General features: G+C 39.4%; 1 protein-coding gene across 6 annotated transcripts in view; it reads right to left on the bottom strand.

Annotated features, from left to right (window-relative positions):
* The window catches only part of DIDO1 (death inducer-obliterator 1), a 69,014-nt gene that overhangs the window by 12,916 nt on the left and 38,402 nt on the right, over positions 1 to 17,696 (bottom strand). For all 6 annotated transcript variants that reach the window (XM_033153705.1, XM_033153703.1, XM_033153708.1 and 3 more), the window contains 8 exons: positions 7,494 to 7,974; positions 6,765 to 6,924; positions 6,126 to 6,242; positions 5,875 to 5,979; positions 4,835 to 4,970; positions 3,998 to 4,544; positions 2,930 to 3,083; positions 418 to 507 (listed from right to left, as the gene is read on the bottom strand). In XM_033153705.1, coding sequence (XP_033009596.1) covers positions 418 to 507; positions 2,930 to 3,083; positions 3,998 to 4,544; positions 4,835 to 4,970; positions 5,875 to 5,979; positions 6,126 to 6,242; positions 6,765 to 6,924; positions 7,494 to 7,974 — 1,790 coding nt within the window. The remainder of the gene's footprint in view (positions 1 to 417; positions 508 to 2,929; positions 3,084 to 3,997; positions 4,545 to 4,834; positions 4,971 to 5,874; positions 5,980 to 6,125; positions 6,243 to 6,764; positions 6,925 to 7,493; positions 7,975 to 17,696) is intronic.

A 17,696-nucleotide genomic window follows, 5' to 3' on the forward strand; every position in this document is an offset into this window, starting at 1 on the left:
AAATGTTACTAACACAGAACCGGTTGGGGCAGGGAAGAAGTGGTGAGAGTATATGGAAGAGAAGTAATAGCCAGCAGGAAAAGCCATTATAGTATTTTGCTTGTCTTAAAGAATTTCAGATACAAATTACTGACAAGAATCCAAACTGCTGCTGGAGTGCAGGTGGGTAGGAGCAATTTTAACTTTTTATTTTGACGAATAGGCCTGTATGCCATGTTTAAAAAAGAAGTCTCCTTCACATTTCAAAAGAGACGTTTGAAAAACATTAGGAGTTGCTGCTGTACCTATAAATTCAAGCCAGCAGTGTCCTTAGGTGGAAGAACTTAGTTGTATAGTTCACTGGATCCCATCCACAATTATTATTTCAAATAAAATTCAATTCTTTCACCATTAGCACACAGGATTTTTAAAAAGTACCTTTGACACAGATGATTTCAGTTTGCCAATATAATCCCATACTGTCTTCGGTGAGATCCTCCCTCCAATATGAATTGTATCAGGTAAATCCTAGATAAGAAGCATTACATAATGTGAGAAGAGGACAATTTGAGGAAAAAGTATATTGCCCTACACCTGCCAGTAAACAGAATTATACCAACAGAATGTAAATAGAAGCTATATTGTGATTTTACTAAAGCTAGGACCATTATGTTCAGTTTTGTTTATCCTTCCACTTCCATTTTCAAACTGCTAGCAGAAAACTTAGTCCCCTTCTAATTTCACAAACCACAGCTCATTTTGAGGTTGTTCATATGTTCCTTTCTGAATCTGGTATGAGAGGGAGCACATCTCACACTTGAGTACCCCTACTATAGTTTCTCATCTGGGAATGGAGAATAATGTCTGACACTGTAGTTCAGTGTTGCTTTTATTTACATGTTCTGTCCACATCAAGGGGGATAGGTGCCACAAGATCCTGGGAACTGATGAACGCAGTATTTGTACGGGTGAAACATGACTTTTTGTACAAGGAAAATGAGCTGGAAAGGCTGGCTATTGGTGTGCTAAGAACCTGAGGCTCACTCCCTCTCATATTAGGCTCAGATAGTAACATCTGAGCACTGTGAGAGATAGCTTTTACATAAAGAAGTAATACTTTTGCACATTAAAGCTACAAAAAGTTATAAAATATATAAGTATTTTGAAAATTGTGACAAAACATTCCTAGCCTATCTTCATAAGAGTAAAAATTTAATTGTCACTAAAACATGCTGTTGAGGCACAATGTGTTTATATTTATAAAGCTGTCTTATCTATAGATCTATAGTTAAAGGGACAAACATATTTCTATTTGTTTGCATTAACCACAGTTTGTCTCAGAATTCAGCATATAAACATTGCTACAATTTCATATTCATGGCCCACTGAACCTAAGATTGTAACATACTTGTTTTCCAAACTAGGAGGAAAAGGGTTAGTCTTACATCCGTAAGTTTAGGAGTCTTCCTATCCTGTGCTTCAAAACACAGGAAGAAAGATACACTAATTCCACTGACAGAATTTGTTGGTGCACAGGAATCAAAATTCCAAGCACCCTGTTCATATTGACCATAAAAGTAGCACAGGTAGGCTACAAAAAAAAAGTTGAATACACTGAAGTATCTTCCTCCAAGGCAGGAAAGATATACAGCTGTTTCAGCTACTGTTCCTACTCCCCACCCTCCCACCAGTTCTTACACAAACAATGCAGAGCAATACGTGAAGTCTATTGGAATGTATGCAAGAACCAAAATGGATTTTCCTCAAATAATGGAATTTATGAACAGTTTGCAGTTGTTGGTTTGACACTTGATAACCAACTGCACTGAACTTCCTTCCTATGTTTCTTTTTTGGGTTTAATACAGGAAACTGGGAGCTCACTGAATATTGCAGTCATCCCATGACAGTGGCAATCATTACTTGGTTAACAGTGTCACACTTCCTAGTTACTGTTCACTGTGTGTTCAGTTATTACAGATCACTGCTTCTCACAATCAGACCAAAATGAAAATTGCGATTAACAGAAAATGATAAACAGTGCTTTATCAGTTACTGCTTCTCACAATCAGACCAAAATGAAAAGTGTGATTAACAGAAAATGATAAACAGTGCTTTATCAGTTACTGATATGAAGTGTTAATACTAAAAATGGAATATCCAGCATGCCATTTCAGTGCTACTATTTTCCCCTTAAAGTGATACCTCCGGTTACGAACTTAATTCGTTCCGGAGGTCCGTTTGTAACCGGAAACTGCTCGTAACATGAGGTGCGCTTTCGCTAATGGCGCCTTCTGCTGCTGCCGCACCGCCAAAGCGCGACTTCCACTCACATCCTGGGGCAAGGTTCGCAACAAGGGGCATCTACTTCCGGGTTTGCGGAGTATGAACCCAAAGCATTCATAAGGGGAACGGTACGTAACATGGGGTACCAATGTACTTACAGATCACCAATACTATTTTATTATTTTTTGAATAAATTGCTGTTCTATACAATACAGGCAGTGACCATTTTAGGTGCATCCAACTGGCACACGATCACTGATGCATGGTCTTTTTGGACCCAGAAGATGACAGAATGGGGACAGAATTGGGCAGGGGGTGCTTATCCGCATTCCGCTGACACACGCAGGTGTTGGGAACAGAAGCCCCACATGAAATGGTTGCCACCTGTAGTCAAGTCAATGTACACATTATCTATGTCCCATTTTTTATGCTACACTGCTACACTATTTGCAATCAGGCAACTGTCTGAAGAGTGAGTTATTAAAACTCAGACCTAAATGAAATTTGAAAATGTTAATAGGTCAATTTGCTTAGCTTTCAAGCTATCACACTGAGTAAACATGATAATATATTATATAGCTAACCTCTTACTGCAAAGCAAATTTAGTCAGAACTATAATTTTAAATATAGTTTACACAGAAAGCACAAGCATTTCAAAGTCACACCTCACTGAGGTAGTCAAAGGATCCAGAGACAGGGTAAGCTTTGGTGACAAATTTGGCCACGCTTTGCATGTTGATAAAGCCTTTCCATATGGTGTTAAGGTGGGAGAGAAAGACGGACGTATCTGCTTCTTGAGGGGACCGTATCTCCGACATACTGCAAAACAGAAAACCCAGGAAGGAGAATTATGTCAAGTGTGGTTCTACAAATTGTATCTCTACAAATGCCCCTCCATCCCAGGCAACCCCAACATTTTTCAAATTTCACATCAAATGATCCTAAATCTTATGAAATATACTTTTAGTGAATTAAATTAATGGGCTAGAATTCAATGATTAGACTTCCAGCGCAATCAGTGGAAGGCTAGTGATCACAAAATATGGACCATTAATTTGCTAAGGCATGAATAGAATTTCTGTTATTATTGAGTTGATATTGTAAGACTTGTGACTGATTCTCTTTTGCATGAAAGAGTGGGTCAAGCATGGAGAGACACTGAAGTTCATGAACCTGCCTTGAGTGAAGGCAATGTGTGACCCCACATTCCCCTGTTCTTACAAACAATGGCTCCTCCTGTGCATCAATGCTACTAGAGGTTGAGAAGTGTGCTACATGAGAAAATACGGCTTGGCCAATCTTCAAAGTATGCAGAAAAGTAAAAAATCCTCCCATTCATGGCTTTGCTGTCCTTTCCTCCTAGTGGCTCCTGCAAGATTAGCACAAGGTATCCCTCCTTCACATCTTGAGGAGGGGCAAAGGAAGGTCCCTCACTGTCAGTTAGCATCAGAGTACTTGCAGAGCAATGGCAGCAAGGGTGTTTGGTCTGAGCTTTTCTCCTCCTTGCACAATTGGGGGACAGCAAGGAGCCACCCATGGGGGGGGCTAGCTATGCGCCCATTAACTCCCACCCACATTGCCCTCCATTTTACTCACTCTGGGAAGCTTCCTTCCTTAGAAGGAATTTGAAGGCTCCCCCTGCACCTAGATACACAAGCACCACCGGGTTACGTCGTCCCCTTTGCACAATACCACAGACCTAGTGACCCTCTTGCAGACTGACACACACATACCTAACATTTAGGGACGGTTGAGCTGCCAAGTATCTTGGGTCCGATGATGATGATGGCTTCGTTAGTATTGATTTTGGAGCTGGTACAGTATTTCTTGATATTTCCGGTTTACCTTCCCCTACAGAACCTTTGTCAGATGCCTGGATGGGATGCAATGCTGAAGACACAGTAGAAGCAGAGGTTGACAAAGTGCTCATGGCTGTTCTGGGATCCTTCCCAGAGACTGTCACAGTAGTGATAACACCGCCAGCATAAGATGTGGGGTAGAGAGAGCTCTCATTGAGTAGAGAAGATTCTGGATTGCTTTGTCCTTGTGTTAAAGGAATGTAAGTTTTTTCTATGCTTGGCTGAGGAACTGCTTCAGCTATAGATTCAACAACAGGTTCTGCAGCATTCTCCATTTCCACTTCTTTTGCAGCCTCCACGGTATCTGTTGGTGTCGAGCTTTCAAATTTTGACTTCATTTCTGGCTTTGGTTCCACCTTCTTAACAGATGATGATTTTAGTTTCTTTGAAGCTGGTTCATCATCAGATGCTGACATTTGACCTAAATGGTAAAAAAATGTAACATGTAATGTTGTGAGTCTGTGTCGTTTCATGGACATGGTGCTATAGTTCCCTTGGAGACAGGGAAGTCACTTCTTGCTTGTTGCTGTTTTAATTTATAGAAGCAAAAAGTTTTATTTTACTGCAAGAAGGAAGTCTGGCCATTTATATAATTGAGGCTCCTGCCAGATTTGGGTTTACTCAGAACAAAATTGATATGGTAATTTAAATTTCTGCTTTGCATTTCTACCACATGGGTGTTCACACAGCCTTCGTAATCCATGTGCATACCTGTACAGATTCTGCAGTTCAGGTCAAAAAGATGGGCTCGGTGTTGACTTGTTGTGTCCTGTAACATACTGCTGAAAACATCAAGAATTGGAGCACTGCTTTTCTCAGGAGCTGCTCGATCTGCCTCTTGTTGCTCCTAAAATGGAATTGAGGCAATGGTATGATTTGCTGGTATCAGGCTCATTTCAACTTTACATATTCCTGTGGATATGCCCAGATTTGAAACCAAACATCCACAGCTCCAAAAAATAAAGCAATTGATAATATTAAAATCTAGACATAACTTGGCCTTTCAACAAGTGCAAGCTCATATGCAGCAAGAGATCCTTATAAGGTTTGCGTAAATTCATTACTGGCACCACAGGTTTTGACAGCACCCAAGTGGGGAAACAGAAAGTGTTCTGGTCCCCTGTTCTGAGCAAATTAATTAATGTACGGGCAACAACCGATTGACATTCACACACGTGTGCATCGTGGTGACCCAGAAGTGGCAGGAAAAGAGGGGGGGGACAAGCTTATGTGTGCTCCACCCTCACGCACAAGGACCCAAAACACAGCCACACACAAATCAGGGGTTGCCTGTTTATCATTGGTCTCTTTGCAATAGGAACCATGCCAAAGCAACATTCCAGTGTACGGTGGTGGGTGGGTTATTGGTTTTGTTCTTGTTTTCATCATGTTCATTGTGGTTTTATTCTGTATTTTATGCTGTGAACCACCCTGAGAGCTTTGGATGAAGGGCAGTATACAAATTTAATAAATAAATAAAATAAAATAAAATAAACAATAACACTGTGTACATGTACCCCAGAATAAGTATAGAGTACTGCAGGAATTGTGCAGCATGTGTGTAAGCTGCTACAGAGCATTACTGGATTGTGCCCTCTAAAATAAAAAAGGCAAGCAAGCAGATAAACTATACTCGAGATCTTAAAACAAGACATTTTAAATTGTACAATATCTTCATGTAAAGAACTAAATTTTGGTGAATGGTCTATATAATTAATTGTAAACCAGTGCCTTCAGTGGCTGATACTTACATCTGAATCAGACACTGGTGGGGAATCTTCCATGTTAGCATCTGGGATAGGTTCTTGTTTTACAGATTTCTTGTTTTCAAAAGATTTACGTCTAGCTGCCATTACCTATGAAAACAATAATGTGATTTGTATACACTCACAAAGTCAGTGAACTAGACTTTAATCATTACTCTGTAGTCAATTACCACATCAGCTGGAATTGCTCATCAACAATCCTTATATAATAAACACCACAAAATTTTATTGCTTACTGCTTTGGCTGGCTTTTCTTTCCATGTAGATAGCTCTTTGGATACAAGTTCTTCTGGCTTCATTCTTACTAGCCTTGACAAAGGAAGGTCTTCCCTAAGAACACGATGGAAAAGTCCCTAAAGAGAGAGGAGTGATTTGAGGTGAGCAGTAACTACTTACACAACTAGCAAATGAGAATCTTCCAATAGGCAAGTAAATGCTGTCATACAGTTCATGAATTCCTTCTAAAGGGTCTTAAGTGTAAATAGAATGAAATATTTAAAATTTATTTTTTTTTAAATATTGCCAGGTTAGCAAAATATTAAGAGTCTATAATATAATTTGAAGCATGTCTGTATCAGGAATGGATGCAAACAATAGATGGGATTGAGAGTTCCACAGGCATTTTCTCCACATGCATAATTTTATATATCTCTATCATATTCCCTTGCCTCTTTTCTAAACCAAAAAGCCCCAAGCTTGTTAGTTTCAGCCATTCATGCCTCCAAAGCTCCCCACCCCAATAAAATTTACAATCCTCTTGATTGTAAAGAAAACTCAAAGCAGTTTACAAACAATAAATGGTGCAGTCAGATCAAAGGCTGTCTGCTTTATTAAAAAAAGGCTGTTGAGAAATATTCATTCGCTTTCATACAAACCTGATTTTTAGGGTCCTTGAGATTGAACATAATGCTGCGATATTTACTCTTATACCGATTGTCTGTAGCCTGGAATAAATTAAACATCTCCTTTTCAATGTTCAGTGCAATCTTTCCCACCTCACTCTCTGTCATAGCCAGATCATCACTATCATTTACTCTGCCAAAAGAAAGAGTTAGGAAAGAAAGAAAAGGGAGTCAAAAATGACAGTACTGCTAAATAGCTTGATCTATGTGCAGGAAGAATCTTCTATGACTTAAGTCTCAAAAATGGCCTACTTAATTCAAGGATGGATTTTCCTTCTTTGATTCCCACTATCCACTGCTGCAACATCCTCTGAATATCATGTACTCAGGAGGATTGTTCTGCTGCTTAAAGTACTGATGATAGTTTGGGGAAACTGGCGATAAGCACATGCATTTATATTGGACAGTGCTCATCTGCTTTGGGAATACCATGGTTTTTTTAAACTAGTTTTCAAGAAAGTAAGATTGCCTTTGGGGCCTTCTATTCTTGTTTAAAACCTTTAAGAAATGTTGACATTTACTGACTAAGATATTTCCTTCTCAGTCAAAAATATTCAAAGATATTTTAGCACTAAACTTATTTCAGATACGTTATCTAAAGTGCTGTGAAAGGTGAGAAGAGATGACTATCACTGTTCACGCAGCATTACAACTAATGATTATACAGATTATTTGCACAGAGCAAGTGAACTTAGTTCCTACCTTTTCCACAATATCTCCTTAAGGGATCTCCGTATATTTTGGCGAATTTGAGAGTTAGGCTGTGATTGACTAGCACTTGCAGATTTTGCTTGTGTAGCTGAGGAAGTTGTTGAAGAAGCAGAGGACACCATGGGCTTCCTGAGTCCTCCACCAATGCTTGAAGAGGAAATTGGTTTTTTAGAAACTGAGGATGTACCATAGGACAAAGGTGAAGGCTTTGATAATGACACATTGCTTGATGTAGGTGGACCAGTTGAAAGTGAAGACTTCTTAGGTATCACCCCTTTGAAACCTGCAGCAGAGTATTTAATTGGATGCTTAGAACTAGTAAATGTAGAGGGTTTCTTTAAGGGCAGATTTCTGCTTTGGGTAGACACTGCAGAAGCTTGTTGAGATGCTGCAGTAGTTGACACAACCATTTTCTTTGATGCTACTGAAGATTCAGCTGGCTTATCCTCATTCTTACGTTCCTCTTTCTGTGCTGTTAACAGGAACAAAACACAATAAAGTATATATATTTTTTCAACAGGTGCTGCAAAGATTCAACAACAGATATGATTCAGTAAGCCAAATGCATGTGCTTAATTCTTTTAATGAAAATAAAGAAATTGAAGATCAATTTAGGCTAGATTATGGACAAACAACATTTGTTGTTTAAAGCTATCTTACAGAAGTGATAGAAACTTATATTGGTTTTATGAAGAAGGTGCCTTATTTTTGTACAAATTGATTTGACACAATAAAGTGGCAAGACACAGGGAGAGATGGGCTGTGCCCATGATGCAAATGAATCATGCCCAATGAATCATACCCAAAGTTTACCAACAGGAAAGGGTACAATCTCATAAGGAGAGAAAACATATCAAAAAGAAAGCTATTTCAAATACATGTTTTTCACACTTTTAAAACAAAAGTAGATCCATCTTCAAAGATTGCACACATGAGCTAACGTTAAGCTAACACATACAAAACAGCAAGTATAAGGCTCGGGCATACAAGCTGTTTTTTAAGGTAAAGAAAAAATATACACTTTCTATATCATGCAAACAGTTCTAACATTTATTATACTTGTATCAGATATGTTGAATTATCTGTGTGAAGTAATGGCCACACCACAGTACATCAAACCAAATATTTAAGCTGAACGTTTCAGAAGAGCACTCATTAGAATAGCATCTGACTAAACAAAGATGATTTTATTGCATCTCTCCCGTAGCATCATTTCACCTGAAACACTTTAGAATTCTGCTTGTAACATCATGTGAATTATTGCATCACAACATCAGTTTTCATTCCTACCTGTATATGTGTGGCCACAACTGATCACAACTTTCCTAGCATTTCAACACATGTTCAGTAAGAAACTTGTAGGATTGTAAGGTATTATGATATTCACAAGTGTTTTCTGTAAATCAGTGCCTCCCTCGAAAACAAACTCGTCTTAAAATGAAATTGCAAGGTTTAGTTCTATTTAAACTATAGAAACTAAGGAATCTAGATATATAGATGCACATGTGCAAAAAAACACATTCAAAAGAAAAATAACCTCTATTAACAATGGAATAGATCTGGACAATGGCTGGAATGAGGAACAGTATAACACTCGGTAACAGAAAGAATGTGGTGTGAACTGTTCATCATCATGCAGTTTTCAGTATTGTATATTCTGGCGTTTAAGACTACTTTTTAATCCAGGAAAATCTTCTCAAAAGTCGGGGGTCGTCTTATACGCCCAGTCGTCTTATAAGCTGGAAAATACGGTAATCATTTTTGAAGCAGCCTCTTAAAATATAGGCCACAATTTTGATAGCTGAAAACCATACTTGCTAAAAATTTCTAAACAGGTATTTAAACATTATCTCTGAAATAGCATTGCATGAGATCTGCTCTTCTAGAAATTCATTAGGTATCATGTACTCACATTTAATGTGTTCTTTCTGTCACAGCATATAGCAATGTGCTTTAGTTATTCCAAGATAAACAATCTTTGTGGCTTTTGTTGCTGCTGCCTTTGCAGGCAGCAAAGTGCTGCTATCTTGAGCAAATGAGTTCATGTAAACTACTACAGTAGGAGTTAAGCTTTGCATTCATTAATGTTTAGCATACTGGATGGGATTAGAGTCCAACCACATAAGATAATTCAAAATACTCAGGGTGAGCTAATGTTCTGTCCACTTGATCTAGTTGGTGTATCTATACGTATGATAGCACTGTGAATGGCATGGCACTTATTGCCAGATTGAGAAAAGACCTGGAAATGAAGAGCCTGGAAATGTTTGCATTTGCGATTAGGCTATTTCAAGTGGTTTAGTAGAAATAAGTGAATACTCCTGCTGAAGAGAATACTATGCCCTTACTATAAATACAGTGGTACCTCAGGTTACAGACGCTTCAGGTTACAGACTCCGCTAACCCAGAAATAACGCTTCAGGTTAAGAACTTTGCTTCAGGATAAGAACAGAAATCGTGCTCTGGCGGTGCAGTGGCAGCGGGAGGTCCCATTAGCTAAAGTGGTCTTCAGGTTAAGAACGGACCTCCAGAATGAATTAAGTTCTTAACCCGAAGTACCACTGTAGATCTTTACAGAGGTTCAAGAGCAATAGGAGATAAGCACAACAATCTTGATGTTTATACTATGTTTATACTTCTGAAAAATTATACAGAACTCGCTTTTCAGAAAAGAATATTTAACCACAGAAATGTTTTGTAATCTAAGATTGTTACGTTGCATTTCTTTAGCAGTAAAAGCTTTTGTATAAGAACACCAACTGGATACAACCCTTGGAACTATGTGTGTTCCAAGGTCGGCTTGTGGCAGCAGCACAGCACAAACTTTTGACACTGAGTTAGCACTCTGACCATGGCACCCTGTACTATATACCCACATGGCAGAAGTGGTCCAATAAAACCAGGTTGCTAGAAAGACAAATTCTAATGCCTGTGGTTCCAAGTTAAAAGTCAAATCTTTAGCATTTAAATAATTTTAATTTAGAGTTTCAAAACTTGCAAGTTACGTTTCATATGGAGACAGTATGAAACTTCATTATACTATAATGGTGACTTTTTACACCTATTAAAGTTTAGTTTTGTAAAATATTTTTGATTTAGCACACCAATAGATTCAGAAACAGATAACTTGTTCATTCTTTGCTATTAGGCTTCTTAAGATTGGAGATGCAGCATCTGATGTGTTCATCCCAGTTACTTGTACATAATTTGTTCTTCCCAAATCCCTGTCCCCTCCATGCTTCAAAGCAATTGTAGCTACCCCGTTGGAACTCCTAGTAGTCCCTTTCCCTAATCTACACAAATCATCAAGTATTCACCTTATCCCTGGGATGCTCCCCCACGAGGATTCCTTTGAGGAATCTGATCACCCTGCTTTTTATCATCACTTGTTTTTGCAATAAATTAGAATCTGGCAATAGCATAGAGCAAACACAGGACTCTACGTACTTGCAAATTCTGGAAAAGCTCAGAATTTAACATTTGGCGTAAACTGCAGCATTCTGAAAAGCCCAGTTCCTTTTATTTTTAAATCAAGTTTCTGTACCTTATTGTTGACACACCTTAAATCATGTGTACAATGCATCCCTGACAAAAAAAGTTTTTCCATTTTTTTAATTGAGTAATACTGGGAGCCACTTTGGACAGTTTACTGTGAGAAAGTGGCATATAAACTAGACACCTCTGATGTCTGGTGTGGGAGAAGTAGGTGTTTGGCATAGGGTCTCATTGAAACATAACTCTGCTCTTATGCACAAACTGGTTTGAAGAATGGCACAATTGTGCAGTGTGTCTGACTGTTAACCAGAATGTTGGTGGTTTGAGCCAACTGAGGGGCAGCTATGATCAGGATTCCTGCATTGCAGGGGGTTGGACTAGATGACCCTTGAGGTCCCATCCAACTCTGCAGCTCTGTGGTTCCAAGTTATAAAACATATACAGAAAATGTTAGATATACCATATATAGGAAAAATAGATCACCTTCAGGAATTGCTTTTGAGCTTGCCATATAAACAAAAGATCCTGAGATGCTCTTTTGTATTAACGGGTGTTCTCTATAGAAGAGGCACAGAGCCTCCCAAGGGCTGCAGCAATTTCTCTCAGGAAATGGCTTTGGTAATTTTTTGCTACTGAAACTTGCCTTTAGTTTAAGTGGTTGGTTTTACATCTGCAAAGTTAACAGGATCTAACCTCTTATTATTTTTTCCATTTTAGCAGTTGAACACCGACAGCCTGAAAAATACTGTCATAGCTGCAATAGCCGCTATGCAAATGATTAGACACAACAGGAAGCATTTGCCGCACAGTAGCAAGCTTTCTGTTTGCTTCAGCTGTAGCATAACCAAATCTACCAAAGTAATTGGGAGTTGAAGTATCTAAGAACCTAGCTTTTCATCATGGGCTTCTCACTCATTCATTTTAACCTCCAGGTAACTGACCGTGCCAGCAATGTCCCTTCTGGCTGTGACGGGTGGAAGAGTTGTAAGGAATTTACAGCAGCCACAGAGTGACAACACACTATGGGCTTCCTTGCTTATGCATACAAAGTGAGGTATTAATTCAATTTCTTGCCTGCCTTTTTTCATAAGGTCCCGGGGGTAATTTGGGGTTAACAATTCTTAACCACGTGTATTTCATCATAAAAAAACCACCCACCCAGCCTGATGTTTTGAGAAATTCTTGCAATCTATGGATACAAGGGCCCGTACTAGTTTTACTGTGTTTTTATGTAGTATCAAACGCTTCATGAAAGTAACTCAAATGCTACATTTTAAGAATGAGGGCTGCAGTGTGTGGTCTGGAATCGCCTGATGCAGAATTGCTGAAGTGAAGATGATGTAGACCTTTTTAGTCTCTTGACCAGGAGACCACTGAAGGCCCCATATAAGGAAAGGGCAAGAAAAACACTACTGGAGGCAGGGATCCAGCTTTAGGGAGATAAAATCGCCTAAGAACCCAAGAGCAACAGATGAGCAAATACTGAGAAAGGAGACATGATTCTAGAGCAGACTATAGACAGCCTAACATAAAATCCCAACATCCTGTGTACTTGGGCTTGATTTTTCTGCCCTCTTTTCTCCTGTTACTGCCCATACTTGTGCATTGCCACAGCAACATACACATATTTTGTCTTGGAGGATAATAGCGGGACAGAGAAAAACAAGCAAGCTGTATCCTCAGGCACCACACACGAGAAAAACACACCAGAACAGATGGGGTCTCAAATTGCCTGCAGGCTTGTTGTGCTTCCATTCGTGAAATGGGAACTGGGGGCTTTGAAAACAAGTATAATTGCAGAGCTGCAGTCCAAGGCAGGTGCGCAGAGAGAACGGCTGCAGCAGTTGTCAGCCCTGATCTGCTGTTTGTGGGCAGGAAGCTTTGAGGCCTTGAAGGTGAAGAGGGAAGACCAACAGCGATAGCACAGTAGCTGCATGACAATCATATTGGTAGCTCCCCAAGTGCCTGACTAAGCAGCTACCTGGAGACACAGCTAGCTGCTACTGTTAAGGGGAACTCCATCCTACCCTTGCCAGTGTCCACATCTTCATACCAACTAAATAGCTCCATCCAGACACTTTGGGGCAAAGTAGTTTACAGTGTGTGCCTGCAAGTGTTCAAAGGCTGGCAATCACCGTATGCAGAATTATGGAATTATATTCACAAATTCCAGTAACTGTTACTTGCAGCTGCTCTTGTAAAATCACTTCTACTGACACATGGTTTTAGTTGTCTTCTTAAGTTTAATACTAAGTGGTGACCATTCTATTGGGCAAGTGTGCCACAAGTCAAAAGTATGAAAAAATGTCCTTCAGGTGCACATTGTACCAAGCAGGTGTCTTGCTGTGGAGTTCACTGAACTGAGCAGTAGGAAGGAGGGCAGGACTGACCTTTTCCATAGCCACCAACCCAAATAAAATTTTCTTAGGTTCAAATTTTAGCAAATCTTAATATAGAAGGCTACTACACCAGACTAACACAAATCTAGACAATTACTTATATTAACTGTACAATTCACATTCCACTCCACAAGTCTGCACAGAGTGGTCCAACCTCCCAAAGTGTGCGGCAAGAGTATTTTGACACAGAAACCAGAGGGTGCACACTGAATTAAATTTTTATATTTTTACTTAAGTATTTGCAATATAGCTAAAATTATTTAACCTACACCATTACTGTATTTAAGGATAAGCATAATGGGACCTACTCCTGAGTTAGTAGGCACTGAATCAGTGTGCTAGGCTGTGATCCACAAAATAGGATTGTAACTCCGTGTGCGGTCAAAATGCAGTGCAAGACTTGTCTTAAGCAAATGCTGTTAAGTTCACTGAGCCTTATATATGTGGAGGTATCCAGTTGTTAAGTATCAGTGTGTGGAAAATACCTCCCTCGCATTAATACATTATTTTGTTGTCTCTTATATATACACAGAGCAATCCTGGGCAAGGTTAGAGGATGCAGCGGGGGAGGGCTGGCCCATTTGGCCTTGCAGGGGATGAGCGAGACAAGCACCTTTGCCTTTTGTTTTCTTGTGCGCCTCATGGCAACAAAAGCCAGCTACTTGAGCCACTTTAAGAAGTCCTGAACACTGCCAAAGGCTGTCAAAAATGGCCTTGAGGGCTACATGTGACCCCCGGGCTGCATGCTGGACCACCCTCATATAGGAAATCAAAATTGTTTGTGCATCTGTTAAACATCCATCTAAGGGGAAGTGGAGGTAATTGACAAATGGTACATGTTGGGATTCAGGTAATTCTTGCAAACTTTTCATGGGTCTAGCCTCAGCAACCTGCACATGGCCGTGATTGCATGAATATAGTCAAAAACTAGGCTCATATTGAGTAGACTATCTTTATAAATGTCATTTGTTGTAAAAAGCACTGGTGCAGCTGAAGATATAGCCTAGGGGGAAGTGACCAGTGACTTGAATTGGCTGATATTGAAGACAGAATTCTATTTCACCTAAAATTGAAAGCCATCCCATTGTGACTGTGAATGCAGTTCTCAAGCAAAGAGAGCCTGCATAAACTCAAAGGGGAGGGTTTAAGCCGTCTTGGACACAGCATTCATTTGCAGTGCCATTTAGTGACCTGCATCTGAGTTTATAGACATTAGGCAAGAAGAACTAGCCTCCACCCTATCAGTTTCCATGTGCGTCAGAAGAGTGTGTGGTGGTATTCTGACTAGCAGAATCCCCCATAAAAACAGCTCACTGTCTAGACCAGGTGTCAGAACCTTTGGCTCTCCAGATGTTGCTCAACTACAACTCCCATCATCTTGGGCCATTGGCTGTGCTTGCTGGAGTTTATGAGATTTGTAGTTCAGCAATGTCTGGAGGGTCAAAGGTTCCCCACACCTAATCTAGAACATTTGAGCTTAAACTTTTTTTTTCTAGAAAGGCAGCAAGTGCTTCCCTGTTTTGTTTTTTACTGTTTTGTTCAACTTTCCCCAAAGAAAGCAAATGTATAGTATTACAGTTCAACCAGAACACTATTAACAGCCCATGTATGTATGTATGTTATTCAGGAATGTGGTGGTGGTGGTAGGAAATGCACGGAATTTCTAAGGTCAAATAGGAAAGGGAAGTGATTGCATTCTACTCATAGCAATTGCACCAGGCATGCACTCACCACCATCAGTTCTGTAGGCAGTAGCTAGCTTTTGGCGTAATACCGAAGATTGCAGCTGGATGGGAATCTTAAAAGTTGCAGAAGTTTTATACAGCTTATCAAAATATATGGCTTGATTATGCAGTAAAAATAATCACCTGTTATATACATAAAAGACATAGGTAAGAGAGGTCTGCCGACTTGCCAGAGCATAGGATATTTATAGGGTTGAGGTTTACAGGAATGCCTATGCACAGGATTAATTCTATTTCAATTCATCGAACATTAAGATGCAGAAATCATAGCACATTAGATAAAAAAATAACCAATTTAAATATGCCATTTAATATTTTAAAATCAGCTTTGTCATTCTTGTTTTGCTTTTTGGAAAAATCCCTGTATGTTGTTGACTCCTTAGTACTAAGTTTGGTCTCTTTCTATACTGTGCTGCAGAACTTGTTATCATACAAATATGGTATTTCTGAACTCCCATCAGCCCCAGCCAGGATCACAAATGGTCAGGGATGGGAGCTGTAATGCGGCAACAGGTCCCGGTCCCCCCCCCCTTCTGTATGTGTGTGTTACATTCTACTAACCTCCTTTCCAGCACCATTATCTCATTTAGGTCAGTTTGGACCACACTCCTTTAAGTGCCAATTACACAACACTGCTTTATTTTACACCCTCCCCCCCCCAGGCATGGGGTTTGTCTGCCTGCCAGTACTTTTCAAAAGAAAAGCATAGTTGCATATATACTAAAGCAGCATGACCAGATTAGCCCATACTGCAATTTGTTGACATGCACAGTGGAAAAATGGGCCACCCGAGTTACGTTTAGATGTCCTGTAAATTAGGTAAGGCAACAAGAAGGAAGGCAAAGGAGGCTTTAAGAGAAACCTGTTCGGCCTATTCATTGTAGATTTACTGATGGGATGTGAAGTTTAGACTTGCTGATCAAGTTGCATTTGGGTAGGGAAATCTGCTCCTTCGCAATGAAATCTGGGTTAGCATTAGAATTTGATGTGTGCAACTACAGGTTCCAACTTGCTTCCGTCAGCTGCAAGTTCAATAGAAAATGACTTCAAATTCCTTACAGACTGTGTGCACATAGACCCTAGATGGGGGCATATGCATACAGGTTTAACAAACTCCCCACCTTGCCGTAATTGGTACTGCAGTTCTGGTACCCCTATTAGTTGTTTGCATCATAAGATGTTGTTTGTTTAGTTGTTTACATCATATTAGTTGTTTGCATCATAAGATGTTGGAAAGTCTAGCCGTAAAATTAGTCTACGGTGGTCATTCTGTTGAAAGGAGTAATCTGTCAGTAGGCTCTCTGCCATCCTTCCTTGGAATCTTGTTTGTTCAGGGCCCATATTAGGATATTCATGTAATTTGGATTTAGGTAGCAGAGGAGAAAGTAGTTGTAATCAAGTCCTTTTCTCCCACAAGCTAACAATTCTACACTAAGCTCATGCTGAAAATACCAAGACATTGGTAAGTGATTCAATACTCCACAGAGGGGATCTTATTTCACTTTAGAAGGAGTGATGGAACTAAATGAATCTAAAGTCCTATGGCTAGCAACTGAACAGTGTGTTCCATTAATGAATGCAACATTACAAGTTCCAATATTGGAACTGCCAGTTGGCTGGTCAGCAATTACCATACAATTACCTAAAATATCAAAACATCCCTAGCCGTTTCATTGGTAGACTGGCAACTTCCATAAGGGAAAAAGAACACACAACCTTTTCTTAATTGCTGAATAGCACACATGACTATGTTGAGGGTGCCAAGCACGTAATGTGGTACACGTTTAAGCCTTTGTTTGCAAGCCCATATACAGTCAGGTTCTGTATACCATCATCACAAAGCATATGCATTTGGGGGGGGGTGCAGAAAGGTCATATAATTTAAATATTCCTCATGTCTAGAACTTGGCATACCTATTCATCATATATGGCTTCAAAAAGTATTCACTTTAGATAAGATAGTAACAATCACATTAAATGTGGTTTCTAGGTTTACCCAGTGACACTAATTCACTACAAGGATGAAAATCACACAATCACACCCAGCGTATTTTTCAGATTTCTAGAAATTTCAGCTTAATCAAGTTTCTAGTCAACGTGAAATGTCTGCTGTGGTATGTATATGGAGCTGCATTTTATAGATCATCTCAGAGCTCACCTACCACTCCACACATGACTCCCCATCTTGTCCTCTATTGCACAATTCTCTAATGTCAGAAAAGCTAACCTATTCCAAGTAGTAGTTTTGAGTGAACTACCATGGTTGCAGATTCAGATCAAAGAGTGCCTACATTTGACTTTGAAATTTTACTTTGCTTACAAAAAAAAAATAACCAAATCTTTGAACTGGCTAACTTAATAACCTGCATCAGATGAAACCAGAATCAATTTTTTTTTAAAAAAAACCTCATCTAAAACAAAGGCATGAATCTAATTTTCTCCTTGTGAAATGGCAATCATGTTCTTGCCAAATTGTGGGAAATTATGTACGCTAAGAATACCCTACCTGAAATACCAATTTGAAACCATTTCAGCAAAACACAGGTTAGTAGTTC

This window comes from Lacerta agilis, chromosome 6, assembly GCF_009819535.1.
Source record: "Lacerta agilis isolate rLacAgi1 chromosome 6, rLacAgi1.pri, whole genome shotgun sequence".
Lineage (NCBI taxonomy): Eukaryota > Metazoa > Chordata > Lepidosauria > Squamata > Lacertidae > Lacerta > Lacerta agilis.